This window comes from Pholcus phalangioides, unplaced genomic scaffold (genome assembly GCF_987345545.1).
Source record: "Pholcus phalangioides strain wild (caught in Gottingen) unplaced genomic scaffold, Ppha-v1.0 ptg000039l_1, whole genome shotgun sequence".
Classification (NCBI taxonomy): Eukaryota; Metazoa; Arthropoda; class Arachnida; order Araneae; family Pholcidae; genus Pholcus; species Pholcus phalangioides.
In genome coordinates this window covers 18265713-18290200 of record NW_028301625.1, presented here as the reverse complement: position 1 = coordinate 18290200, position 24488 = coordinate 18265713, and the positions used below count along the sequence as shown (strand labels likewise).

The 24488-nt window shown below is 36.7% G+C and overlaps 1 protein-coding gene across 7 annotated transcripts in view; it reads right to left on the bottom strand.

Annotated features, from left to right (window-relative positions):
• Positions 1 to 24013, bottom strand: part of LOC149065644 (COX assembly mitochondrial protein homolog) — a 40809-nt gene extending 16796 nt beyond the window's left edge. For 2 of the 7 annotated variants that reach the window (XM_089253937.1, XM_089253938.1), the window contains exons 1-2: positions 23555 to 23954; positions 11513 to 11617 (exon numbers count right to left, since the gene is read on the bottom strand). In XM_089253937.1, coding sequence (XP_089110063.1) covers positions 11513 to 11617; positions 23555 to 23600 — 151 coding nt within the window. In that variant the 5' untranslated portion in view covers positions 23601 to 23954. Of the gene's footprint in view, positions 1 to 11512; positions 11618 to 14847; positions 14928 to 23554 lie in introns of all 7 variants that reach the window. The other 5 variants (XM_089253939.1, XM_089253940.1, XM_089253942.1 and 2 more) reach the window with 5 other exon arrangements.
• Positions 24014 to 24488: the final 475 nt, after the last annotated feature.

The following is a 24488-nucleotide window of genomic DNA, read 5'->3' as shown; positions in this document are numbered from 1 at the left end:
GCTTATACATCGGTCAGTTTTTGACGAGAAAATATCAACCCCCGCAATTAGTAGTCATTTTTGTAACTATAGATGCCGCTAATGATTAGTAGCGATAGATGGTGTTGCAAATCATCAGAGTGATTTTTGTAGCTATACATGGCGGTTGTTTTAGTAGTGTTAGTACTTTCCAGGTTAAATCCACGTGGTAATTTTTTTCCCGGGCAGTACAAGTCGTGATCACCCACAGAAAAATCATTGATCTAGTGTTGTATCAGTAAGTATCAACGATCAAAAATGGAGACGGTGGGGCTCGAACCCGGGTCCCCGCGATGCGAGTCCGTCATTATGACACTCGACCACCACAGCGGCAAGCAATAGAACTGTTGATGAACTCGGGGGAAAAAACCATCTTTGTTAGAACAACTGGGCACCAAAAAACACGATTTACGGTCGTGCTATCGTGCATGGCCGATGGAAAGAAATTGCCTCCAGTTGTGATTTTCAAAAGGAAGAAAATTCCTTCGAACATGAAGTTCCCACCAAGAAAGATCGTGAAAGCCCAGGAAAAGGGCTGGATGGATGAAAAGGGCATTCTACAATGGATACAGGAAATATGGAACAAAAGGCCCGGAGCAGTGTTCGAGAAACCGGCATTATTGGTATGGGATATGTTCAAACCCCACAGAACCGATAATGTCAAAGCCGGGGCAAAGAAATCGAAAATATCATTGGCTTTTATACCAGGTGGGCTAACGTCGCTTGTGAAGCCTTTAGATGTGAGCATCAACAAGCCTCTCGAAGACTGCGAAATTTCTGAATCGAATGGATGAGTCCCGATGATAAAGCAACTATAAAAAAGGTGGTGCCTGGAAGAAACCTGACATTGGCCTAGTGTGCCAATGGGTACACGAGGCGTGGAATTCTGTTTCCACCGAAATTATCATCCGATCCTTCAAAAAGTGTTGCGTCAGCAATGCGATGGATGGAACTGAAGATGATATCCTCTGACAATGGCGATGCCAGCCCAGATGAAGATAAAAACGAAGATGCAGCACCCCCTATGATCGATTACAATGAGCTTGGAGACTCAGAAGAAATGGATTAAAAAGTTTGAATCATTTTCTATTGTAAATTTCCGGAAGCTATTCATTTTGCATAAAAATATAAGAATTTTTTTCCCTAAAATGCACAGATTTTTTTGGGGTCGGCTTATACACGGGTTTTCAATTTATTGCGGTTTTGGTGGTCCTGAAGTGGGGGGGGGGGTCGGCTTACACACGAGTATATACGGTATCTGTGTTCAATTTGCTAAGCAGAATATAGCTGCTTATTCAAAATATGTATGATAGAGCATCAGAGTTAGGTTTTAGAATTCAGAAACTAAATCAGTATTAAAACTGTCAAAAACTTATTGTCAATGTTGCAAAATAGTTTCTTTAACCTGATAGATATGTTAATTAACAAAACACTCGCTTTTATGTAGATTAAAAGGTTGTATATTTTGAATTATAATTACTGAGAAAAAAAATTCTATTTTGATAATTAAAATTTTCTGATCTGCCCAAATTTTTATCCCATTAAAAATTCTCATGCAGCATCTGTTAGTACACTAATTCATTTATTTTCACCTAAAAATTTCTTGCTCTCAGGGTGTATAAATTTACAGAGTTTTAAAGAGTATTTTCAACTAAAGTAGAGCTGACAGGACTTGATACCCAAAGCATTTGTTTTGCAAGTTTAAATAAAGGTTCAATTGGAAAACAATTGCATTATAAATGCTTGTAAATATACGATATTATATTTACTAGCAGTAAGGATAACCAAGTTTGACTAAGGATAAGTAACAGAAGTTTCTTAAGCATCGTGTACAAGCTAGCATTGCTAAATTAAATGACATTTTAGTCTTACAATTTAGTATTTGAATCGCTAGATGCTTTCAATGTTATGCACAATAAGAGTATCATTTTAAGTATGAGTGATTATCTAGATGATTTAGTGATAACAGAAATCAACATTACATATATTATGTAATAAACTTTTTTAAACTCTTATCTGTTGTAAAAAGAGTACAGCAGATGGTTTATACAGGGGTGGGAACTCTGTGCCAATTGCGCTGCACTGCGCCAAAACTAATATCTTGCGCCATCTTACTCCGATAGCGTATTTTTGCATTTTTCTGTGCCAAATAGCGAATTTTGTTTCAGTATGCCCGGAATTTCGGAAAGGACGCCGGAAAATTTTTGTTCCTGCTAGCCACGAAACGTTTCTTTACGAGAAGAGCGTGTTTTATTCCACTATACTTAAACTATCGGTCCCTGGTCGGGCTTTCCATTGCGAAACCCTGATATTGTCTGTGATTGTGGAACTGAAGATGGTTTGCAATGCCTTTCAGCTTTAACGTGCAAATTCGAGTGTTTCCGTTTAAAAAAAAAAGTTGTCACTGGAAGCACCAGAAATTACTGTAGTACATTGTCATTGTGTTAAATCCTGATGTTTCGTGAAAAAAAAATTTCATTCCGTGAGTAAAAAGCGCATGTCCGACGAATTACGAATGTTAGTTTAGAAACTTTGCCGAAAAGAGCGTTAAATCGCCAATGTTGCCGAATAACGAGCGTTAAATCGGCAATATCGCCAAAGAACGAGCATTAAATCGTCAATATCGCCAAATAACGAGCGTTAAATCGCTAATCTCGCCAGATAATGAGTGCTGAATCGCCAAACATAGAGTTGATTCTTCCGAAATTCTCTCCCATTTTGCTACAATAAAAAAATTTAAAACTTATAAAAATTTTTTAGCTCATTTGAAGTGCTGCTGTTCAAGGCAGCAAATAGTGCCCTCAGTAAGCAAAAATCATCTTAAATAGACAGGTGCAAAAAATTTTATGACAGCCGCTCTTTCAAACAAGGTGTCAAAAACCTAAAACACCAAAAACAAAAATCAAGCTGATGAAAAGATGTTTGATAACAAAAGACAGTGCAGTTTTATTTTGAAAAGGGTTGAGGGTTAACAAAAATATTCTTGTTAATTTCACTGCTCCAATTTATAAATATCTGCTCCGAATCCCATATTTTGCTGCTCCAAATCCCGAATTTGCTGCTCCTAATCCTGAATTTGCTGCTCCAAAACTGCTCCAAATCCTGAATTTTGCTGCTCCAAAGCTGCTCAGAAATGGACTTAGTCACTTCCCACCCCTGTTTATATCAAAGCACATATATAAGCAGTTGAAGAAATTTTGGAAGGTCAAGAACCATCTTGAATCAGAGAATGTCAAATCATTAGTTTTCCCTTCAGTGTTTATGTTATGCTTTATTCAAGTTGTATATTTTATTTTTAAAAAAATGTATATATTGTCCAAAATAATTCTGTAGTGAGTAGAAAATTATTTTACAATCATATTAAATATTTATTCTTTGCATAACAGTCACTTTAAATATTAGATGCAATTAACGTGTATATGTCTAATGGGAATTTTTATATTGAAAAGCAATATTTGAGGTTTTTGACAAAGGTTTCTTGATGTGACAGTTTAAACCATCAAAAACCTGCCAACCATGATTAGAAGTGAAACTGGTAGATGCCTGAAGTTTTGTGTTGTGCAAATACCACGTTGAAAGCCTGCTTGCTCTCTGCAGGAAAACTTTTCAAATGAAAGACCGGTTAGCATTCCTACCACAAAGTTGGACAACCGAAAAAAAAAACTCACTTAAGTGCAACTACCACCGTGTCGCTGGTAGGTTTCAAACCTGGATCATCGCAATGTGAGTTCATCATATGATGCCCACATGATCGCACAGTAGCTAACACATGCTACTAGACTGCAGACACACAATCAAAGGGTACCACGAATCTAAAAAGATTTAGGAACCACTGCTTAGGAATTTCAAATGAATTGGTGCATGCCGGAAATGGTTGTATGTGTCCATAATGCATTTAAGTATGTCTGAGACATATTATGTGTTGGAAATGTCACTGTCCATCTTCCAAATCGAAGTGAAAGCGGCAGATGTATAAATCAATTGAAATAATTTGTATGTTTGCTGGTCTTCCAGCTTCCTTTGGAAAAACTGTTTAAAGAGGAGTTCTGCTCAATGTTGAAAAACTTAAGCAGGCATTATGCAATCAATATGTGAATACTTATTTTTAGTGAAATAGATTCATGGGGTGTGTTTTATAACAAATTAAAGAATGAAAAAAATATCGAGTGAGATGAATAGTATATACTAGGGCAAGGTTCTCAAACTTTTTCCATCCACAGTGCCCCCTACCCTAATCAACACTTATCTGCAGCTCCCCAGAGCAATTTAACAAAGAATCCCTTCGAAGAACCTTTTTCAGGCCATTGCTTTGCTGCCGTCAAAAAGTTATGGCGCACCAAGGTGTCACGGCACACAGTTTGAGAACCCCTGGACTAAGGAGTTCTTGGTTTTCCCTTGTTTGATCAGAGGGCCATCGACTAAGTGCTGACAAACCACACTACGGCAGTCTATATTTGTAAATATCACAGGCCCTCTGATAAGTACTGATTGAAAAACAATGATCTAATCTTTTAAAAGTAGAGTCAACATTTCTTGTTTTTCTGAAACAGTACACGTATTTTCAGCTACTTTTAAAAACTTTCCACATAATTCATGGGCACACCCAAGCCTGGTCTGGGCGCCTCAAGTGCAAAAAAATCTTTATAAAAATGATATCCTGTTAAAATTTTCGAGAGTAAACTATCAGGCAGGCATTTCCAAACAGGTAGGGGGCCTCAGAAAAATCCCTTTGATACTTGCAAGATTTGCTTTATGTAGATTACCAATTTTTGTTGTGAGAAATAAAAAAACAAATATATATATCTATATATATATAATGCCTGAATTTCTGCTTTAAAAAGTGATGAGTACATACAGTGCATTTATATATTATTTTATTTTGGAAATATATTCAACGTATTAATACAGAGGTCCTCAAAGTGTACGTCACACTCAAGGCTCCTAGGTTTATTGCCAACCTTTTTTGGGGATGTTGCAATGCATTAGTGCATTGATGCATGCCCCTTCAATTCTTTTTTACATTATTCTAGGGAACCGTAGATAAACGATGACAAAGTCAAGGGGGCCAGGAGTGCCAAAAATTTAACAATGGATTAATTGGAAGGATGATATATGTGTCATGAATAAACAAACACACTGGTCATAACTTTTTCCAGGGAATAATTTCTGATTCAGCACACTACTGCATATGAATAATGATGAGATAAACAGTGATTCAAGAAAATTAAACATCATCATGAAAGAAGACAAATGAGTGTGAGAAAGTCCCATTTTCAACACAAAGTGCATCAACGTAAAATGTAATACAATGCATTGTCGTATAATATAGATGACTAATTTCCTCTCTCATTCTCTGCATTTCAGAGAGCTTTTACACAAGATTAGATTTTTTTTTGCCCACCTTTAAGAAAATATCTTCCAGAAGCCCTTTTGTGTTTTATCTTGGGTTTGTTAGGGCTCAAAAGCTGAGAGCTGTTTTCCTCCTTTTCCCAGTCTTGGTGGCCTTTCACAACAGAACGAGCATTTCATGAGCATCATATCCTAAGAACTGAGGCACGTATGGAAGGTAATTCTAAGAGCTGTACCGAGAATGACCAACACCGGGCAAAAAAACTTTACAGCAACAAACGGGCAAGATTTTGTCCTTCGATAAACTCAAGAACAGGGGCTGAAACAAAAATGTCCTTCCAATAGAAAAAATTAAATTTTTTGAAGTTTCCAGATATAAATTCTATTACGATGAAAAGTGAAGTCATAACTAAATGTGAAATTCCCTGTAGTACCCTTTCAAAAATAATCAGAAACAGAGAAATCATCAAAAAAAAGTATGAAAAAACAATATCAAGAAAGAATTGAAAAAAGTCCAGAGAACCACTTATGCAGATATGATAAATGTGTCAAACAAAGGTCATGAGCCCCACAAGGGTGAGGCTAACAGAGGGCTTCAACCCGGGGGCTTGCGACAATTCTTATCTTTTTTTGTTTTCACACACTGTAAATTCACTAAACAAGAGCCAGTGAAAAATCTGACCATGGGACTGCAAAAGATCCTAACCTAGGGGGGGGGCTCTTTAGCAGGATGTGGGGCCATGCTAAAGGCTCACCAAATGCAGCTGAAAAAAAATTCTGTCTAGAGGAACTATGATTTTAAAGAAGCGATAGACTTGGCCAAGGTAGTGATTTTGAGTATGTAGTAAAATATAATATGCATTCCAGTTTTCCCAACTGAATTTTTTTTTTTTGCATTTTTTAATTTATTTTTTAACATAGAAACTCAATTTCTCAAAAACAATTTGAATTTTTGGCTGAGTTTTACAAATTCCACTTGAGTTTTCTACTTAATTTATTGTTGAAAATACCTGCTTAAGCCTTTTATTAGGCCTGGTAAAAAAAACCTAAAACCTGGTGTTTTTTCGAAAAAAAAAAGTTTTTTGTTTTAATAGCATTTACAATAAAATTTTTGAAAAAATCATTTAAACTTCTAATAATTAATTAAAATAAAATGTTTATTAATGTAATTAACACAATTCCCACATTAATTAATCTAAAAATATTTCTTAAATTTTAATATAAACCAACTTTTGTAATTTAGTTATTTTATAGCTTAAATGAATATAATATACCGTATATACTCATGTATAAGCCGACTTGTATATAAGCTGACCCCTCCCCCTTCAGGACCACCAAAACCGCAATAAATTGAAAACCCGTGTATAAGCAAACCACAAAAAAATCCCTGCATTTTAGAGAGAAAAAAATCTTAAGCTATTCTTTTTTCATGCAAAATAAATAGCTTGCGGAAATTTACAATAGAAAATGATTCAAACTTTTTAATCCATTTCTTCTAAGTCTTCAAATTAAGCTCATCATAATCCATCAGATCATCATAGGGGGTACAGCATCTTCGTTTTTATCCTCACCTGGGCTGTAATTACCATTGTCACTTTCAAAGAGGATATCATCTTCAGTTCCGTCCATTGCATTACTGATGCAACACTTTTTGAAGGATCGGATGGTAACGTCGGCGGAAACAAAATTCCACGCCTCATGTACCCATTGGCACACTAGACTAATGTCAGGTTTCTTCAAGGCACCACTTTTTTGTAGTTTCTTTATCATCGGAACTCATGCATTCGATCCACAAATTCCTCAAATAGTCTTTGAGAGGCTTGTTGATGCTCACATCTAACGGCTGTACAATCGATGTTAGCCCACCTGGTATCAAAGCCAATGATGTTTTTGATTTCTTTGCCTCGGCTTTGACATTATGGGTTCTGTGGGGTTTGAACATATCCCATACTAATAATGCCGGTTTCTCAAACATCGCTACAAAAATGACTACTGATTGCGGGGGTCTGTATTTTCTAATCAAAAACTGACCAGAGTATAAGCAGACCCCCACTTGAACAAATTTTTCTACAAAAAACTTGACTTATACACGAGTATATACGGTATAGCTCAAGAGGAAATATTTTGTGTTTGAGAATTCTTAATGTTATTAATCCTATAATAAAGATGTTTTCTCCAGTTACTTTCAATATGCTTAATTAGGGCACTATTTTACAAACACTATGATAAAAACTAGGCACAAATACAATATGTTTAATGAAGCATAATTAATGCGGATTAATTAGCAATGATTTATGATATACAGGATGATTATAACTAAAGTTCTGATTTCAAAACACTGTAAAATAAAAACCACTGTTTAGAATGACTTGAAAGTTTGCATGAATGTTCCTGAGGCAATGGAATTTTTAATGGTGAAGGGGAAAAAATACTTCAAAATGTAAAATAGACAACGCTGTACTCATCCAGCACATGGGAAATTTGCTCACACACATAATGGATATGATAGCTAGTCAAGGCAAAAAGATAATGCAATAGCATGGTACGATTTTGTAATTCACGGAAACATCATAAAAATGAAGTCATTTAAACAAACAAATTACACAAGAAATGTTAAATATGTTGTCCACCCTGTTCTGGCTATGAGGTAGAAGTGCAAAAATGCTTATTCAATTCACCAAATTTTGCAATCTGACCACTGCACATAACATTTTGGGATATTCCTAAAGCCAAAAGTTGCAAGGGTTATAGTAGTGTTCAGGTGAACGTGGCGGCCAGGTGTCATGTCATTCTGTTATTGTCAAAATGGTTCTTCAGCAACTGCTTTGCTGGTGTTGCAATGTGCATCTTGATAAAAGTTATGCTATCCACCAGGGCTGGACAAATAAAAAAAAATTTAGGTGCCAGCCAAATTCATTAAGAACGAAGCATGTTTCCCCCCCAAGAAAAACAGTCCTTAGTAATGTTTGTTTTTACTTTTTCGGGACTTTATGACCCATTTTCATGTTGGAAGACACATTACTGTGAAAAAAATGTCTCATACTTACACTTCATTTTAGCAATGATGCATATAAAATTTTAGGTGCTAAAACCAATTTTCCAGTCACCCTGTCATCTGGAATTTGTCCAGCCCTGCCATTCACACACTGATGCTGTTGAAGTGCTGAAATGATGTCGTTGCGCAAAATAGATTATACTGATGGCGAAGTACAGCATCATCTACTTTTGCACATTTTAAAGGGTTTTTCTTCCTTCTCCAAAGAAAACTCCATTGTTTCATGCAATAGACCCATGCAAATTTTCAAGCATTCTGGCCAGCAGTTCTTATTCGTGTTTTGGAATCCGAACGTTAATAATAATCATTCTGTACATAGCTGATTATTCATAAATCACTTACTACTGTACATCCTAACCAAACAGTGTAGCCCAATCCACACTCCAGCGAATTTCTAACTGAAAATTATTTGGACAGGGATCACCGGCCACTTCATGAACTGCCCAATTTCTGGCTTTTACAGTAGAACCTCGATTAACTGGAGGTAATGTTGAAAATATGTAAAAAAAATAATTCAATATTAAGCCTGGTGGCAATATACAACAGTATGAGATATGTCTTCCCATGGAAAGAAAATGTCTGTGAGGTAATGCAATTACTAGTACACTGGTCTTCGCCCTTTAGGGGCAGCTGGTGTCTTTTTGAACTATAAGACCATCTGCCCTTAGCATGATAGTGAACTCACTACTACTGTTGGTTCTTTGTGAAGGAAAAAACCTTTGAGATCCACCACATATTTAGATATGTGATGCAATCCTCATTCATGAACTTGCTTGAGATAGAGCATCAGAATGTAGCGCAAAGTTAGAAAATACAGTAAGAATGAGAAATTTTGATACTGTATATAATTTTCAGCAACTGAGATACTTAATATGAAAGAAAATTTATATTCAGGCCACTTTTATGAGATTTTTTTTGAAAAAACAACTTATATCATCTGTTACACCGTTTAAAGACATACCATCAGAATGTATCCCAATAGAAAAGAAGTAAGAATAAAACATTTTGGCTAATAATGAACCAATATGATATTTTTCAGGGGAAAAAATTATATTTAGGCCACTTTCATGTGATTTAAAAAAAAATCACTTGGTTTAAACCAAACAACCCTGCCTTTTATATAAAGACTTTCGGCAATAAATTTTTTATATACAGTTGAAATACCAAAGATGAATCTCAAAAACTGGTATCATTAACATATAGGAAATGAAGGGGAAAAAATGTTTTCCTTTATTATTTCCTCTCCCGGCAAACCTTCAAATTTTTTTTTTTCAACCTGCCAAAAACCATAGTGAATGAGAAAACCAAAAAATAATTAATATTGAGGTAAAAAAGATCAATTCCCTTTTACTGGGAAACAATGAAGAGGCTCAGGAGAAGTAAGAGAGCATTTCTTCTATATACCCATGGTAGAGACATCTCGCCCTATTCATTAAGAGAATAAAGGAGTATTATTAGTTGTGTAGTTAATAGGCCTATCTAATATCCAGAAAGTCTCTTTCCTTATGAGGGATTGTTTTGATGGTTAACAAAAAGGTCACAACAAAAATCTCAAACACGAATAGGAACACCAGGCTTCCACCAAAAGTGTTATAAATCTTGCCAGTTTAATAAGTGCGGCAATGATCGTCCCAATAATTATCCAGTATCCCATTTTTCTACCATTAAAATATATATAGTGCTGTATAAATAGCCTACCACCACCATTTTTAATTTTTAACATTTTTTGATTATGCGGTTTGACAACATGCAAATTTTCCAAGTTTCCGAAGGGAAAAAGTCTTGGCATGATTAGAAATTGCTAACTTGGAATCCATTTCCCCTATGAAATTGTAACCTCGCAAATAAAATAAGCCTGTGTAACAAATTAATAAGAAAAATTAATTGTCAGAAGATTCAGAATCACCAGTTACAGTTTTGATAACTGTGCTTAGAAAATCAATTCATATCTGCATAAAAGTTTAACCCTCAACTGGCATGGTGTGGTTATTTTGACCCCACGCATTGCTCAACATGCCACTCCCTTGAAAAAGAAGTGAATCTTGTTATCAGTACCTTTCAAGTTAGTTGTTTACACGTGTTTGACAAATTTATGAGGTTGTTCTATTTTTTCTTTGTTATTTCATTCCTCAAAGTTCCGTGGGGTCATTATGACCCCACCTCATCATTCAGTGAGACATTTTTTGTCTGAAGGTCATAGCATTGAGATAGAAATCACGTTTCGGAAGAGCGTCAGTTTTTTCTCAATAATGGAGTCAAATTAATGGTGAAACATCGGATATTCGAAGTGAGCATGAGGTGTTAGTGACCTGTAAGTAAGTTCTATGTGATTCATTATTTCATGGTGGTGTTTGCAAGTATTGTTTTCGACTTAGAGTAAGACCAATTTTGGTGCTTGTGAAAATATATTAAATATTATTTTAATTTGTAAATTTTATTTTCTGAGTATATTCCAATCATATCTGTTCATTTTTTAATCATGAAAATTGCATCCAAAAATTCAATAAATAATTAAAACAATTTTTTTAAAGTAATGTATCCCTCCACTTTTTTCGAATCTGTGTCTTAATAAAATAAAAAATTTCGGAAAATAATTAAAGAAATTTGAAAAATTATTTAGTGAATTAATATTGACAGATGAAGTCATGTAAAAAACCCATTGGTTTTATGAACTCTTTTTAATGATTTTTAAAATGCATTAATACTTGCTGAAGTCAAAATGACCCCACGATACCAGTTACACACAGAATTTTCACAATGCCAGTTACTTAAGGGTTAACCACTTGACAGCCAAGAGGTTAGATGTTTGACCATAAACCTGCCGATAACTACATAAAAATTTTATAACAAATCAGACTCAGGTTTTGGCATACATATATTTTCTTGCAATTAAGAATAGTAAACTATAGATCTATACTTCTATTGTCAATATTTTATAGATCTATATTCAAAAATAAGACTGCGCATAACTGTGATGCCACAAAATAAGCAAATATATATAATAATAGGTTTATCAAAAATATAGCTTTTAAACTGGAATTTTGAACAGAAAGTATGATAGAGTAGTTTTCTATTTTCACATAAACTTACCTTCAACTTCAGTAGCACATTTTTCCACCCTTGCTTTGTCACGCATTTTCACAGGAATCAACACTTGTTTTTCAACATGTCTTAAACTTCGGTCGTTTGGATTACCTACATATACCTCACAATTATATAGATATTGGAACTTTATAACTAACAACATTTTAGTGATTAAAAAGAAATTTTAGTGATATGTGATAAACCAGGATTGCACTATAAAAGTTTTATAAAAGTTCATTTATAAAACTTGAAAAATAGAACCAATAAGGCTATTGGTTGCATTTACCAGCAACCAACAGCCTTATTGGTTACATTCATCTAGTTTTATAAAAGAACTTTCATCAAACTTTTAGTGTAATCCCGGCCTTACTGAGTCATTTTTACCATTCATACCAGGCTAATTAAATTTTGAGCAAATTCAGAACTTGCAAATAGTGTGTTTAAGTTGTTAATCAATCAAGTGATTTAGTGGCTAAGTAGAGCCGCAGAGAGCAACAAGCCTAGAACGATAAAATCTTCAAACATTACACTTCACTCATGGTTTAAAAAATATGTGGTGGATGGCAGCACTATAAAAAGCATTACAGAGAAACAAGCTTCATGTTAGGTTCATAACACCGACATGCACATCCGAACAGTACATGTATGATTTAGTAGTAGTGGTTAAGTAAAAAAAAGAATAGAATCTAGAGAATCTAAATTTTTTTTTTAAGTAGGGACTGTGCATGTTGGCAAAACATATCCAATGATCATTCACTACTAGTTACTTATGTTGGGACCATAGGCGGAGATAGGCATAGAAAGGCTGGAAGTGGACATAGTGATGATGATGACAATTCACATATATGCATTATGCATATACATTAGAGCAACCAGCTCCATCATTGACACTGAGGGGACAATGGCAACACCATCTATAGCGGGCCTCCGCACAAAGCTTGTGACGTCACTGACCTCAAATAGCAGGCAGACGCATATGATATGTTTTTTTTTGCAGTATATCCAATGACTACAGGTAAAATAACTTCTTCAGTGATGTCACAAGCTTAGCGCGCAGAGGATTTCTGATATAGATGATGTTGACAATGCCCTCCCCTAAATTACTTAACCCATGTAAGCAGGCCTTGAGGCATATCATGTGTCAACTGCTATACCAAAATTCCACAAGGTGTACAAAAATGACCATGAGAAGGAAAAAAATTCAAAGATACTGAAAAATTGCACGATTTGACATTTTTCATTTTTTGACTACATGACTGACAAAGTTAGTCTAGAGCCGTGATTCCCAACGTGGGCGTTAACGCCCCCCTGGGGGTGATGGAATGTTCCGGGGGGCGGTCTAAGCTGCGAGTATAACATAGGATTCTATGGGTTAGATTGCGTTGCGGGGGGGGGGCGATGGAAGAAAAAATTTTCTGAAGGAGGCGATGGGACAAAAAAAGTTGGGAAACTGTGGTCTATACTAAATACGCTGTTCATACTAAATACGAAAGCCTGGATAACCAAGCGGAGATCGAGATGTAGTTCGGAAAGAAAATTCACATTCCTTCTGGGGAATCAAATCACCAATCTCTCACTGTCCGGGCGAGTGTTCTAACCTGTGTGAATGCTGAACGGGACTGCGCATGGACAGCCTCCTAGCTCAGTTAATAACTCTTACGACGTCATACATATGCTCTAAGGCAGCGGTTCTCAACCGCCGCTCTGCACTTGTGGGCTCTCCAGGGGCTCCACGGCCGCTCTAGGAAAAATTTAAAAAAGTAACATTTAAAAAAATTATATATTTTTTTTAATAGTAAAAATACATCAGTAACTTTGATTAATAATTAAAAAATTGGCCTACGGGGCTCCGCCATAGAATGTTCTTACTAAAATGGGCTCAGCGAGTCAAAAAGGTTGAGAACCACTGCTCTAAGGAATGAAAATGTGTCCTCTTTAGTTCAATGGTTAGAACACTCGCCCGGACAGTGAGAGATTGGTGGTTCGATTCCCCACAGAGGAATGTGAATTTTCTTTCCGAACTACATCTCGATCTCCACTTGGTTAGGGGTCATTCAAGTATTATGTCAGCATCGAGGGGAGGGGTTTCGGATTTGCTGAATTTTGCTGACAAGGGGGGAAGGGGGTTTGAAGGTTGCTTACGTCATCAACCACCCTTTTTGAAGATATGAAATATTCTAAGCTGCTGGGGGGAGGGGGTCAGCATTTTGCTGACAAGGGGGGAGGGGGTCAAAAATGGCTAAAAATCTGCTTACGTAATACTTGAATGGCCCCTTATCCAGGCTTTCGTACTTCATATGAACAATGGAGAGTGACATCTTTTCTCTCTATATGTCGCCATCTGGGGGATAATGTCATAAGAGCTATTAGCTGAGCTAGGAGGCTGTCCATTTAAGGCCCATTTACACGCGTTACGTGATTAAGTAGGTAATTTGTCAAGTAGTTTAAAATATATGCAGACAATAAGGATTATTTACATGTTTGTAAGTGACTGGGCAATTTAATGAAATAAACTGGATTCCATTTTTTCCGTTAAGTATACCTATTCACATGCGCTAGTGGGCGTGGTCTGCCACTCTTGGGGGGGGGTCTTTTTGCTCACTCTCAGGAAAGGCGGGTGGTTATTTTGATCATAAATATCAACCTGTTTATGCTCTGTTGTCTCCTTCAGTGTAACTAGAATTCCGGTGGAAATATAGGAAGTGGCAAAGTGGAGGGAGAATACGACCTTCAAGTTTGTTGAAGAATATCTTCACCATGAATGTTTGTTGAACTACAGAAATGAAAACTACCTTAAAAATCACTAACAATCAATCAATGTTGGAAATAATGGAAGTATGGAGTATTCAGTCGAAGTTTTCCCAGGAGTCGAAAAAAATTGAAGATTATAAAATATCGGGCACTTATGTAGAGGATTTATTATACTATATTCAAAACAAGACAGGTTTGGAATATTTCTTTCATCCAAAACAAATTTGCTGCCATCTATTGGTAAAAATACATAATTAAGTATTTAATGTTAAGAAAATCACTACATTAAATTTAAAAAAATAAAATTTCACATAATTTTTGAGTATAATTGAACCCTAGAATTTCCTAAAAACGCCAAGAAGTTTCTCACATTTTCTGATTTTCCACGAATATGTGAAATTTCTCATGAATTAGATAGCCTATATTACTGGTAGTGTGCGAGACCTGTAAGCTTAAAAAACACCACTCCTCTCTTTGAACAGGCTCTATGCGCATGCACTAGTTCTCCAAAAAATTATCAAATGAGCACTTACTTAATCACTTATCATGTGGATGCTTTTTAAACAACTGATAACTTAAAATTTAGTTACCTACTTAATCACTAAACGTGTGTAAATAGGCCTTATAAGTCCAACACTTCTTGTTCTGGCAACAAGAGCACCAGTCTCACCTGTCAAAAAAGTAACATCAGTGAGACAAAGTTCACATAAGAAGAGGGGCACCAAGTTCATAGTTTCACACACATAAAAATTAAAGCTCAGACTAACTGGAGACTTCTGGAAAGGGGCATTAAATAGTAGAAACTAGATACAGTGAAACCTGTATGAAACGGAATGTCAAGGGACTGAAATAATAAGGCAGCAACAGATAGCCCCCGAAATGTTAGTAATTGACACATACATAATTAAAAGACCCAATTTTAAAGTAGCCTACAGCAAAACCATTCATCAGAAAATTGTGAAATTTTGTGGAGGACTTCATGAAGTGATGGGAATTTGTTTCAGAGAAAAAAATTAGTTGCACATGTCGCCACCAGAGGGCATTTCATTTTGAATATACCTGTAGTAAATACATAAATTTAAGTGATGTCACACAGCAGCTGTTATAAAACCTAGAAACATTCGCTGAGATCTTGTTTCTCAATGTGTTTGCTGCTCACAATGACAAAAAGTTTATGAGATTGTGCTTTCTCGGTCATATTGTTTTACCAAAACAGCAATTCCGCAGTAACTGTTCTACAGAAATATCTGACTTGGAAGAGGATTCATGAAATTTGAAACAACAGGATCGTTGGCTGTTCGTCCTGGAAGAGGAAGAAAACCTGTTTCTCTATAGATGCAGTACAGGAGGTTTCGCTTCAGGTGGAACAGAACAGAGTTTTAAATTCTCATGGTAGAACTAGTGTTTCTAGTTCTACGTGGCATGTAGCACAGGCTACGTTCAACTGCTCATAATTACCATGCGAAAAATATCCTCCGATATTATCAGCACAAACTTTCACTTGTGCAGCGGTTGCTTTCACATGATTATGACACTTGACTCCGGTTCTCACTGAAGTTTCTAGCTCGCGTTGAGGTAAATTCAGAATGGCCTTGGAATATCCTCTGCACAGACGAAATGCATTTTCCCCTGGATGGTGAAATCAATACTCACAGCCGCTGTGGTGGTCATAGTGACAGACTCACATCATGCTGTCCCAGGTTTGAACCCCACCGTCACTGCAGTGGTGGTCGGCTGAAGTTGGTTATCTGTGGTTCCTAACTTTGTGGTGCAAGTGCAAGCTGATCTCCCCATTAAAAAGTCTCACTGCAGAGAGCACAACAGGCCTACAACGATAAAATCTTCAAACATTACACTTCCCTCATAGTTAAAAAAACGTGGTAGATGGCAGCACTATAATGAGCATTACACAGAAACAAGCTTCACGTTAGGTCCACAACAGAGACATTCACATTCCAACATGTACCAATTTGTTAGAAGTTCCGCAGAGGAATATGGATGAGGTACATGTGTGGTTTAGTAGTCAATACTCACAACTGCCGAATTTTGGAACCAGAAATTCAGCGCACTGATATATATTGATGCTTTAGTATTTACTGTTTGGTCCACTAACTATAGCGATGGACATGGATTACTACAACCAGTTAGCATGGCATCCAGAGCATGACTGTCCTTCTTTATTACTACCACCATCTTACAAGGCAGGCCAGTGCTGCCATCTATAAATGGTATTAAGTAGTAGATATATTACATGCTTTTTTTTTTAAAGAAACATCAAAGTTCTATTATAGATAATGTATGATAATGAATATCAAATTTATTGTCTATAAGGTATGGGTTTAACTACAGTCCTCGCTGACCTTCTTAGGATTTGACCTGCTCCTGGAATTGTATCTGAAGTTGAAGATGTCATCTTTTTAACTGCCATTGAAGGGTACAAATCGTCACCCGTTCTGGTGATCTTCTCATTAGTTGTTGTGTCTTCTCTTATGTGGTGTCTATTTCTTCGATATGTACCTCCTTCTTTTCCCTCGATGATATAGGAACAAGGTTTCGGTCCTGTCTTGGTTATGACACCTTGTTGCCATGGTTCACAAGGTCTTTTCTTGAACTAGACCCTTGAGCCTTGTTTGAGTTCAGGATGATGCATTGCATGTTTGTCAAATCTTTCCTTCTGATATGCTTGTCTAGTTTTCAAGATTTTACTGGCTTCAGCTGTAGAAAACTTTGGCTTGAGTTGATGAGGATGAGTTGTCAAAAAGGATCTTAATCGTCTGCCCATCAGCAGTTCAGCCGGAGAAGGAAGATCCTGTGTAGGTTGTATCCTATAATCCAGTAGGACTGTATGTAAATCTTTACCTTCTTCTAGAGCTTTTGTGAGAGACTTCTAAAGTTTGTACAGCTCTCTCAACTTGGCCGTTGCTTCTGGGAAAGTGAGGTGAAGTAATACTGTGCGTCACGTTCCACTCTTTGAAAAATTTTCGAAGACTTTCTGCATTTAATGGTGGCCCTCCGTCACTCACCAATTCTTCTGGTATTCCATGCCTTGCAAAGATGCTTTTCATCACTTCTATTACTGCCTTTGCATTAGTACTCTTTATGTTTTTAACTTCTATGTACTTTGAGAAATAATCGATCATCAAAAGATACTGTTGACCTCTCAAGTAGAAAAAGTCACATGCCACTTTTTCCCATGGTCTCCCAGGCAGAATTTGTTTGAACAAAACTTCTTTAGAGTTTCCCTCTGATTTTGCTGACAGATTTTACATCTATTGATGTAGTTTTTGCACATCTTCATTTATTTTCGGCCAGTAGAAATATTCTCTTGCTTTCAATTTGCAAGCAATATAACCTCGATGCGAGACATACAGTTTTTCCAAGACTTCTGGTCTTGCAACTTGTGGCACAACAAGTCTCTGGCCTCTGCATATTATTCCTTCTTTAGAATAATACAGCTCATCTCTACAGAGCCAGTAAGGCTGAGCTGCTGCTCTGGTTCTACTCTTTTCTGGCCATCCCTTTTGAACATGATGAAGTACATCCTGCAGCTCTGCATCACTCGCTGTCATCAAAGCATATTCGTGCCACTTATTGGGTGTAGCACATGCAAGGAGATTAATTGAGACAGCTGCTTCTTGCTCGTAATCCTCTTCAAATTTGTCATTTGGCGATTGAGCTCTTGACAAAGCGTCTGCAATCTTTAGCTCTTTACCAGGTATGAACAGTGATCGGTTTGAACAACTACTGGTCTTCCATAGGTGTAATAATTGAAATGTTCCAGCCCATAGATCACAGCTAACAGTTCTTCCTTGATCTGTGCATAGCATGTTTGAGCTGCTGTAAGTGTAGCAGATCCATATGCAAATGGTTTGTTATCTTGTAGGAGAACTGCTCCTAATCCCTGCTGGCTGACATCCACTGAAACAGTCACTGACTGACTTTTTCACATCAAAATATTGTAGACATGGAGCTTGCTCTATCATTTGTTTTAATTTGTCAAAATCACGTTGGGTATTTTCATCCCACAGCCACTCAGTATCTTGTTTTAATAGCTGACGTAGCGAGTGAGTGAAACTAGACAAGTGAGGAGTGAACTTGGCTAGATAAGTTATCATTCCAAGAAATCTTTGTAGATCCTCACGACATTTGAGAACAGCAAACTCGTTAATGGCCTTAACTTTTTTGGGATCTGGAGTTATTCCAGTATCAGACATTATATGTCCCAAATAATTGACTGATGTTAAGGCTAATTGTGTCTTTTCACTATTGAATTTAAGATTAGCTTCTCTGGCTCGTGTCAGAGTTCGACGGAGTAACTGACAATGTTGGAAGATCCAAGGGCTATGTCATCAAAGTATGGATTTATTTCTGGATCATCTTCAAAAATTTCATTCATGGAACTTCATTTCTGAAACTCTTCTGGGGCATTGTTTAGCCAAAATGGTAAAACTAAAAATCGATATCTTCCCCAAGGTGTTGTGAAAGTTGTTAAAAATAACTATTTTCCATCAAGTAGTAACTGCCAGAATCCATGTTTTACATCTAAGATTGTAAATACTTTACATCCTTGCAGCTTTGTTATCAGATTATCGGCTGCTGATATTTGATAGTGAGGTCTTTGTATGGCATCATTTAACGGCCTTGGGTCTAGACAAATGTGTAATTATTTGGGTGTATTCACCACAACCATGTTGCTGACCCACTCAGTAGGTTCCTCTACTTTTGCAATTATTCCATTATCACTCATGCATTTGAGCTCCTCTTTCACTTTGCCATGAAGAGCCAATGGCACTTTTTATGGAGCTGCCACATTTGGTGCATAATTTTCTTTCAATTTAATTTTTACAGTACGTTTGAGTCGTCCCACACCAGTAAAAACATCTGAGAATTCTTTCATAACTTCTTCCGGTGTATCACTCTTATGTGAATTTCTGTTCATTTTCATAAGGTCATTCAATCTTTTAATTAGTCCCAATTCATTGCAAGCAACTAGGTTTAATATAGGGCAGGAGTTCAGAGTTGTTACAAGAAATTTGAAACTTTTCTTTTGATTCTTGACCTCACAAGTTAGCGAACACTCACCCAATATTGGAACTACATTATCACTGTAGTCTAGCACTGGTTGTTTAATTTTCTTTACAGTTGGCTTTATTTCCCATTTTAGCAGTTCACTCCTAGGTATAATGTTCACTTGTGCTCTAGTATCCAACTTAAATTTGACTTCGTTCCCATTAACTAGGATCTTCTGAAGCCACACACAGTTTGGTTTTTCATTATCTAAAGCATCAATTGATTTTAATTCACCTAAATAAACAGTATCTGAGCCGCTGTCTTCACTGGCGCGATCTACTGTGTTAACTCGGCGAGTATTTGTTCTTTTATAGAAAGTCTTTTTCCTACAAACTTTGGCCCAGTGATTTTTTTCCACCGCACTTGCGGCACTTACTTCCGAAGGCTGGACACTCTTTCGGACGGTGTTTTTTTCCACAATGTTTACAGTCTCTCTGGTTGGCGTTTTCGTTGTTTGTTGGCCACGATCCTGCTGTGTGGTGTTTGTTTCTCCTTACGGCATCGACCGTTATTTTGCTTTCGCCTATCTCCGTTGCCTGTGCCTTACTATGTTCGTACGTTTTGCACTCGCTAATGATGTCTTACAGTGTTTTTGTTGATATACTCGTTTCTCGGACCAGTCTTTCTTGTAGTGCTTTGTCACTCAGTCCTTGGATGATCTTGTCACGCAGCATTCTTTCCATCGACTGCCCGTAATTACACTCGACGATCGCGAATAATAGTCGCCAAATTTTTCGCCTTTTTCTTGTTTTATTTCAAGGAATTTGAAAGATGCATAAATCTTGTTCTGATAGTCCGAGAAATATTTCTCGAACTCATGAAGGATTTGTTCGAACGATATCGCAATGCTTGCCGCTGCGGGCGCAATATCGAAGGATCGCAACTGCTTCTTCAATTTCTCTCCACACACATGACAAAAAAGAGCAGTTTTCGTAGTTTCTGCCTCCGAGCTATATTTAAGCGCTTCTAAATAATCCAAGAAGTCTTCCTTCCAATACCTCCATGCTTCGGACGGGTTTGCTCCGGCATCGAATGGCTGGATGGTTGGCAGACTGTTCATCTTTTTCAGATCTTGTTTGAAGCGTCAATTCAAAAATACGTGAGTATGTCTCTAACTGACACCATGATATATATTGATGCTTTAGTATTTACTGTTTGGTCCACTAACTATAGCGATGGACATGGATTACTACAACCAGTTAGCAAGGCATCTAGAGCATGACTGCCCTTCTTTATTACTATCACCATCTTACAAGGCAGGCTGGTGCTGCCATCTATAAATGTTATTAAGTAGTAGATATAATACACGCACTATCTTAGAGGTTCCGCCAAAAGTGACGGTATGGTGTGGATTTACTGCATCATTGATTCTCTCAGTCCTTCCTCTCATTATCTCCCTTTTCTAGGAGGAGTTACGTTCTACAGGTCCAGTGACATGTTCGATATCCAGGAGGCAATATGCATTGCTGTTACAGAACAAAATTGTTCCAGCTCTGCAAGCACGTCACTGCCTTGAGAGACAATCTTTATGCAAGATGGAGCTCTTCCACACATTGTAGTGGTTAAGAATGTTCTTAAAACACATTTTACAGAACGTGTCATCAGCTGGACTTCCCTAATCTGTGGCATCCTCAGACCTTAATCCATGCGATTTCTGGCTTTGGGGCATTTGAAAGTCTGCTAAGTCATGACAATCCAAGAACTTTACCTGACCTTAAAAACAGCATTTCTTGCAACGTTCTGAACATTTCCCTAGGTTACGTTAAAATAGAATCTTTTAGTTACGGACTCCCTGTATATAGAATAGCATACTCAAGTCTCTTGGTCTATCACACACTTTTGGTTCTCTCTTCCTTCAAATGACAATTGACTACCTCTGAAATAAATTTCTGGTTATGTTCCTGTGAAATATTATTCCATTTCAGATATATTTTTGTTTTACAAACTTGCAAATCAAAGCACTAATCATTGAACAGACCAGGGCCGTAGTGTGCCTTTTTGGGGCCCTGGGACACTTTTCCTTGGGACCTCTCATGAAAGGCTTATCATGAGGCAAAACAAATGTAAACTTTCATGGGCCCCCATTCGGCTCAGGGCCCAGGGATAGTGTCCTGGTTGCCCCAGCCTAGTCAACTTGCCCTGAAACACACTATCTTTTGACTCCATTTAAGAGACGTTTTTTGTCTCATAGTGCCCATCTTAGACAGTTTTTACTTTACAATCCTATAGGATCGTAAAAGTTGAATTATGTAGCTACAGGATGAGATTTTTTCTCCAAGGAAAGGGATGAATCAAGGGCGTAGCGAGGGGGGGGACTATGGGGTCTGGTCCCCCCCCCCCCCGAAATGTGACCAAATGACCAAATCCATTGTTCTGTCACTTTGCCCTCCCCCCCGAACGAAATTTCTGGCTACGTCCCTGGGATGAATGAGTTTGGAAAACTGCTCTAGGCCGGTGTTTCCAAAAGTGGGAAATGATCTGATGAGGGGCTTAAACTATGGCTGAATGAATGCCAGAACTTTGCCACTGGACTTATCCCCCTTAAACTTTGGCTGTAACACAGGATCCTAATGGGTTGGCTTGAGTTGGGCGAAGGGAAGAAAAAAATTCTAAAGGAGACGATGGCACAAACCATTTGGGAATTTGTGCTTGAAGAAATTGTGTAACGGTCTTTCGGTCTCAACAATTCTCATGAGTAGAGCCCGAATTTTATGTTTTTTGGCCTTTTTTAGCATTAATGCATAAAATCAAAAAATTTTCAGTATAAGTGCATATTTTTCAAGGTTTGTTTAAGCCTACTCGATTTCCTTCATAATTTTTCAAATAAATATTGTTCATAATATTTTCATAACATTAGTTTTTTCCCGCAGGTGAAATTAAGTGAATTAATACATATTTATAAAGTATTTTACGAATATTAACAATTTTAAGAAAACAGTTATTATTTTCCAGATTTTATGCTGAGGTGAACTACGAAAGAAGTCGTCACGTCTCCGCCGGGACTCAAACCCAAGCCTTCTTGCATACCGGGCAAGCATGCTACCATCTACAACACTAGAGACATGACCCGGCCTTTCTTATTTCACGCACTGTGACGCGAGGCGCTGAAGTAGAGACATTAGTAGCCTCTTTGAACTTCAGGAAATGGCCCTCAGGTGGGACGGTTTAGAGAGAAATAGATGGCTTTTTTAAGGAAGGCAGGGTCATGTCTCCAGTGGTGTAGATGGTAGCATGCTTGCCCGGTATGAGGGCCTGGGTTCGAGTCACGGCGGAGACATAATGACTTTTCTTTCCGAGTTCACCTCAGCATAATATCCGGAAAATAACTGTTTTCTTGTTATCTTGATATCTTGGGCTGAGAAGAAGCCATCTATTTCTCTCTATTTAACATTTTATTGTAAGGCTATTTCTAGAGATATGTCAAAGTGTTAATTTGTTTTTAGAAATAATTGTCAGAATTTTTTTGTTACTGGTGTTTTCATTATCGAGCAGCTACAACAAACTGAAAGTTAAAAAATGTCTGAATAAAAAATATGTAGAAGTTATTTGCATATGCGGGGTGTATATATATATATATATATGAGGGAATATTTTTTTAAATGAAATACATATGCATTTTAAAAAAAACTTTTCTTTTTTGCATGGTGATTTTTTAATGCATATTTTCTCATCTTTTGTGCGTATTTCAGAATTTTTGCCTTTTTCAAGATTTTTTTAGTACAAATTCTGGAGTGTAATGTATATTTTGGGATTTCCAGTGTATATTTTTACATTTTTAAGTGTTTATTTTTGCATTTTAAGTGCTTATTTTTGCATTTTAAGTGCTTATTTTTGCATTTTAAGTGCTTATTTTTGCATTTTAAGTGCATATTTTTGCATTTTCAAGTGCATATTTGCAAATTTTTAGAGCATATTTTGCCACTTTTTTAGTGCATATAATCCGGGCTCTCCTCATGAGTCATGTAATTTGCAATAACAAATTTCTACTCTAATAATCAGTGTTCTAATGGCTTTTTTAGAATATAAATTCTCTTTCCTAGGGATTTGCTCAGTTTTGGTACACCAGTCATTTTATATACTAGAGTGGGCTGTCTATACTTCCAAGGGAATGTGCTTTCACCTACATCATGACAAAATTTGATGCACATAGCTTTACAGAAAAGTGGCAATTATAGCATTTCGTGATCAGAGAATATACATTATATGATTTCAACATTCAAATCATACCTAAATTAATGCGGTTGTTAACAACACGCGTTATCTCAGGAACCATTATTTCCTATGAGTGAGGATTTTCAAAATTCGAAAAATTTAACTTAGCGAAAGTGGGTTTATATATATATATGTAATCCACATAAACAATTTAAATCCCTCTATAGTATCTATCAGAATTTGACTGACTTGACTTTATTATTCAGGGTTTTTAATGGATGGAGCTTGTGACGTTTTCACATCAACTTGACTTGACTAGTTTTACGTCCTTTTGTACCAACCTAGGGTTTTAGGACGGGTAGAAAAAAGAAATATACAAGGTTAATGTTTTCGCATCAAGCTTATATTACTGCAAGGAGCATCCAGCCGCCGCGACGGCAACGACATCAAATGCAAAAAATCACGTGACTCGGTGAAAACAAAGTTCCCGCCTGGCAATTTCCCCATAGAAATGTACACCATGGAGGTATTATCTTACCCCCATAATACCTCCATGATGTACACAGTTTGGTCTCTAAATATTGGGTTTCAAAGATTTAAAAAAAAGATAGAGGATTTTCATTTAAAGATGAAAAAGGAAAAAATTATTTATTTCATTAATGTTGGAATAATTTCTTTCGTTAATGCTGTTCTTGAATTTTCCGTCATTAATTCTGTGGATTGTCCTTCATTAATTCTGGATTGTCCTTCATTAATATTCCTTCATTAATTCTGGATTGTCCTTCATTAATATTCCTTCATTAATTCTGGATTGTCCTTCATTAATATTCCTTCATTAATTCTGGATTGTCCTTCATTAATATTTCTTCATTAATTCTGGATTGTCCTTCATTAATATTCCTTCATTAATTCTGGATTGTCCTTCATTAATATTCCTTCATTAATTCTGGATTGTCCTTCATTAATATTCCTTCATTAATTCTGGATTGTCCTTCATTAATATTTCTTC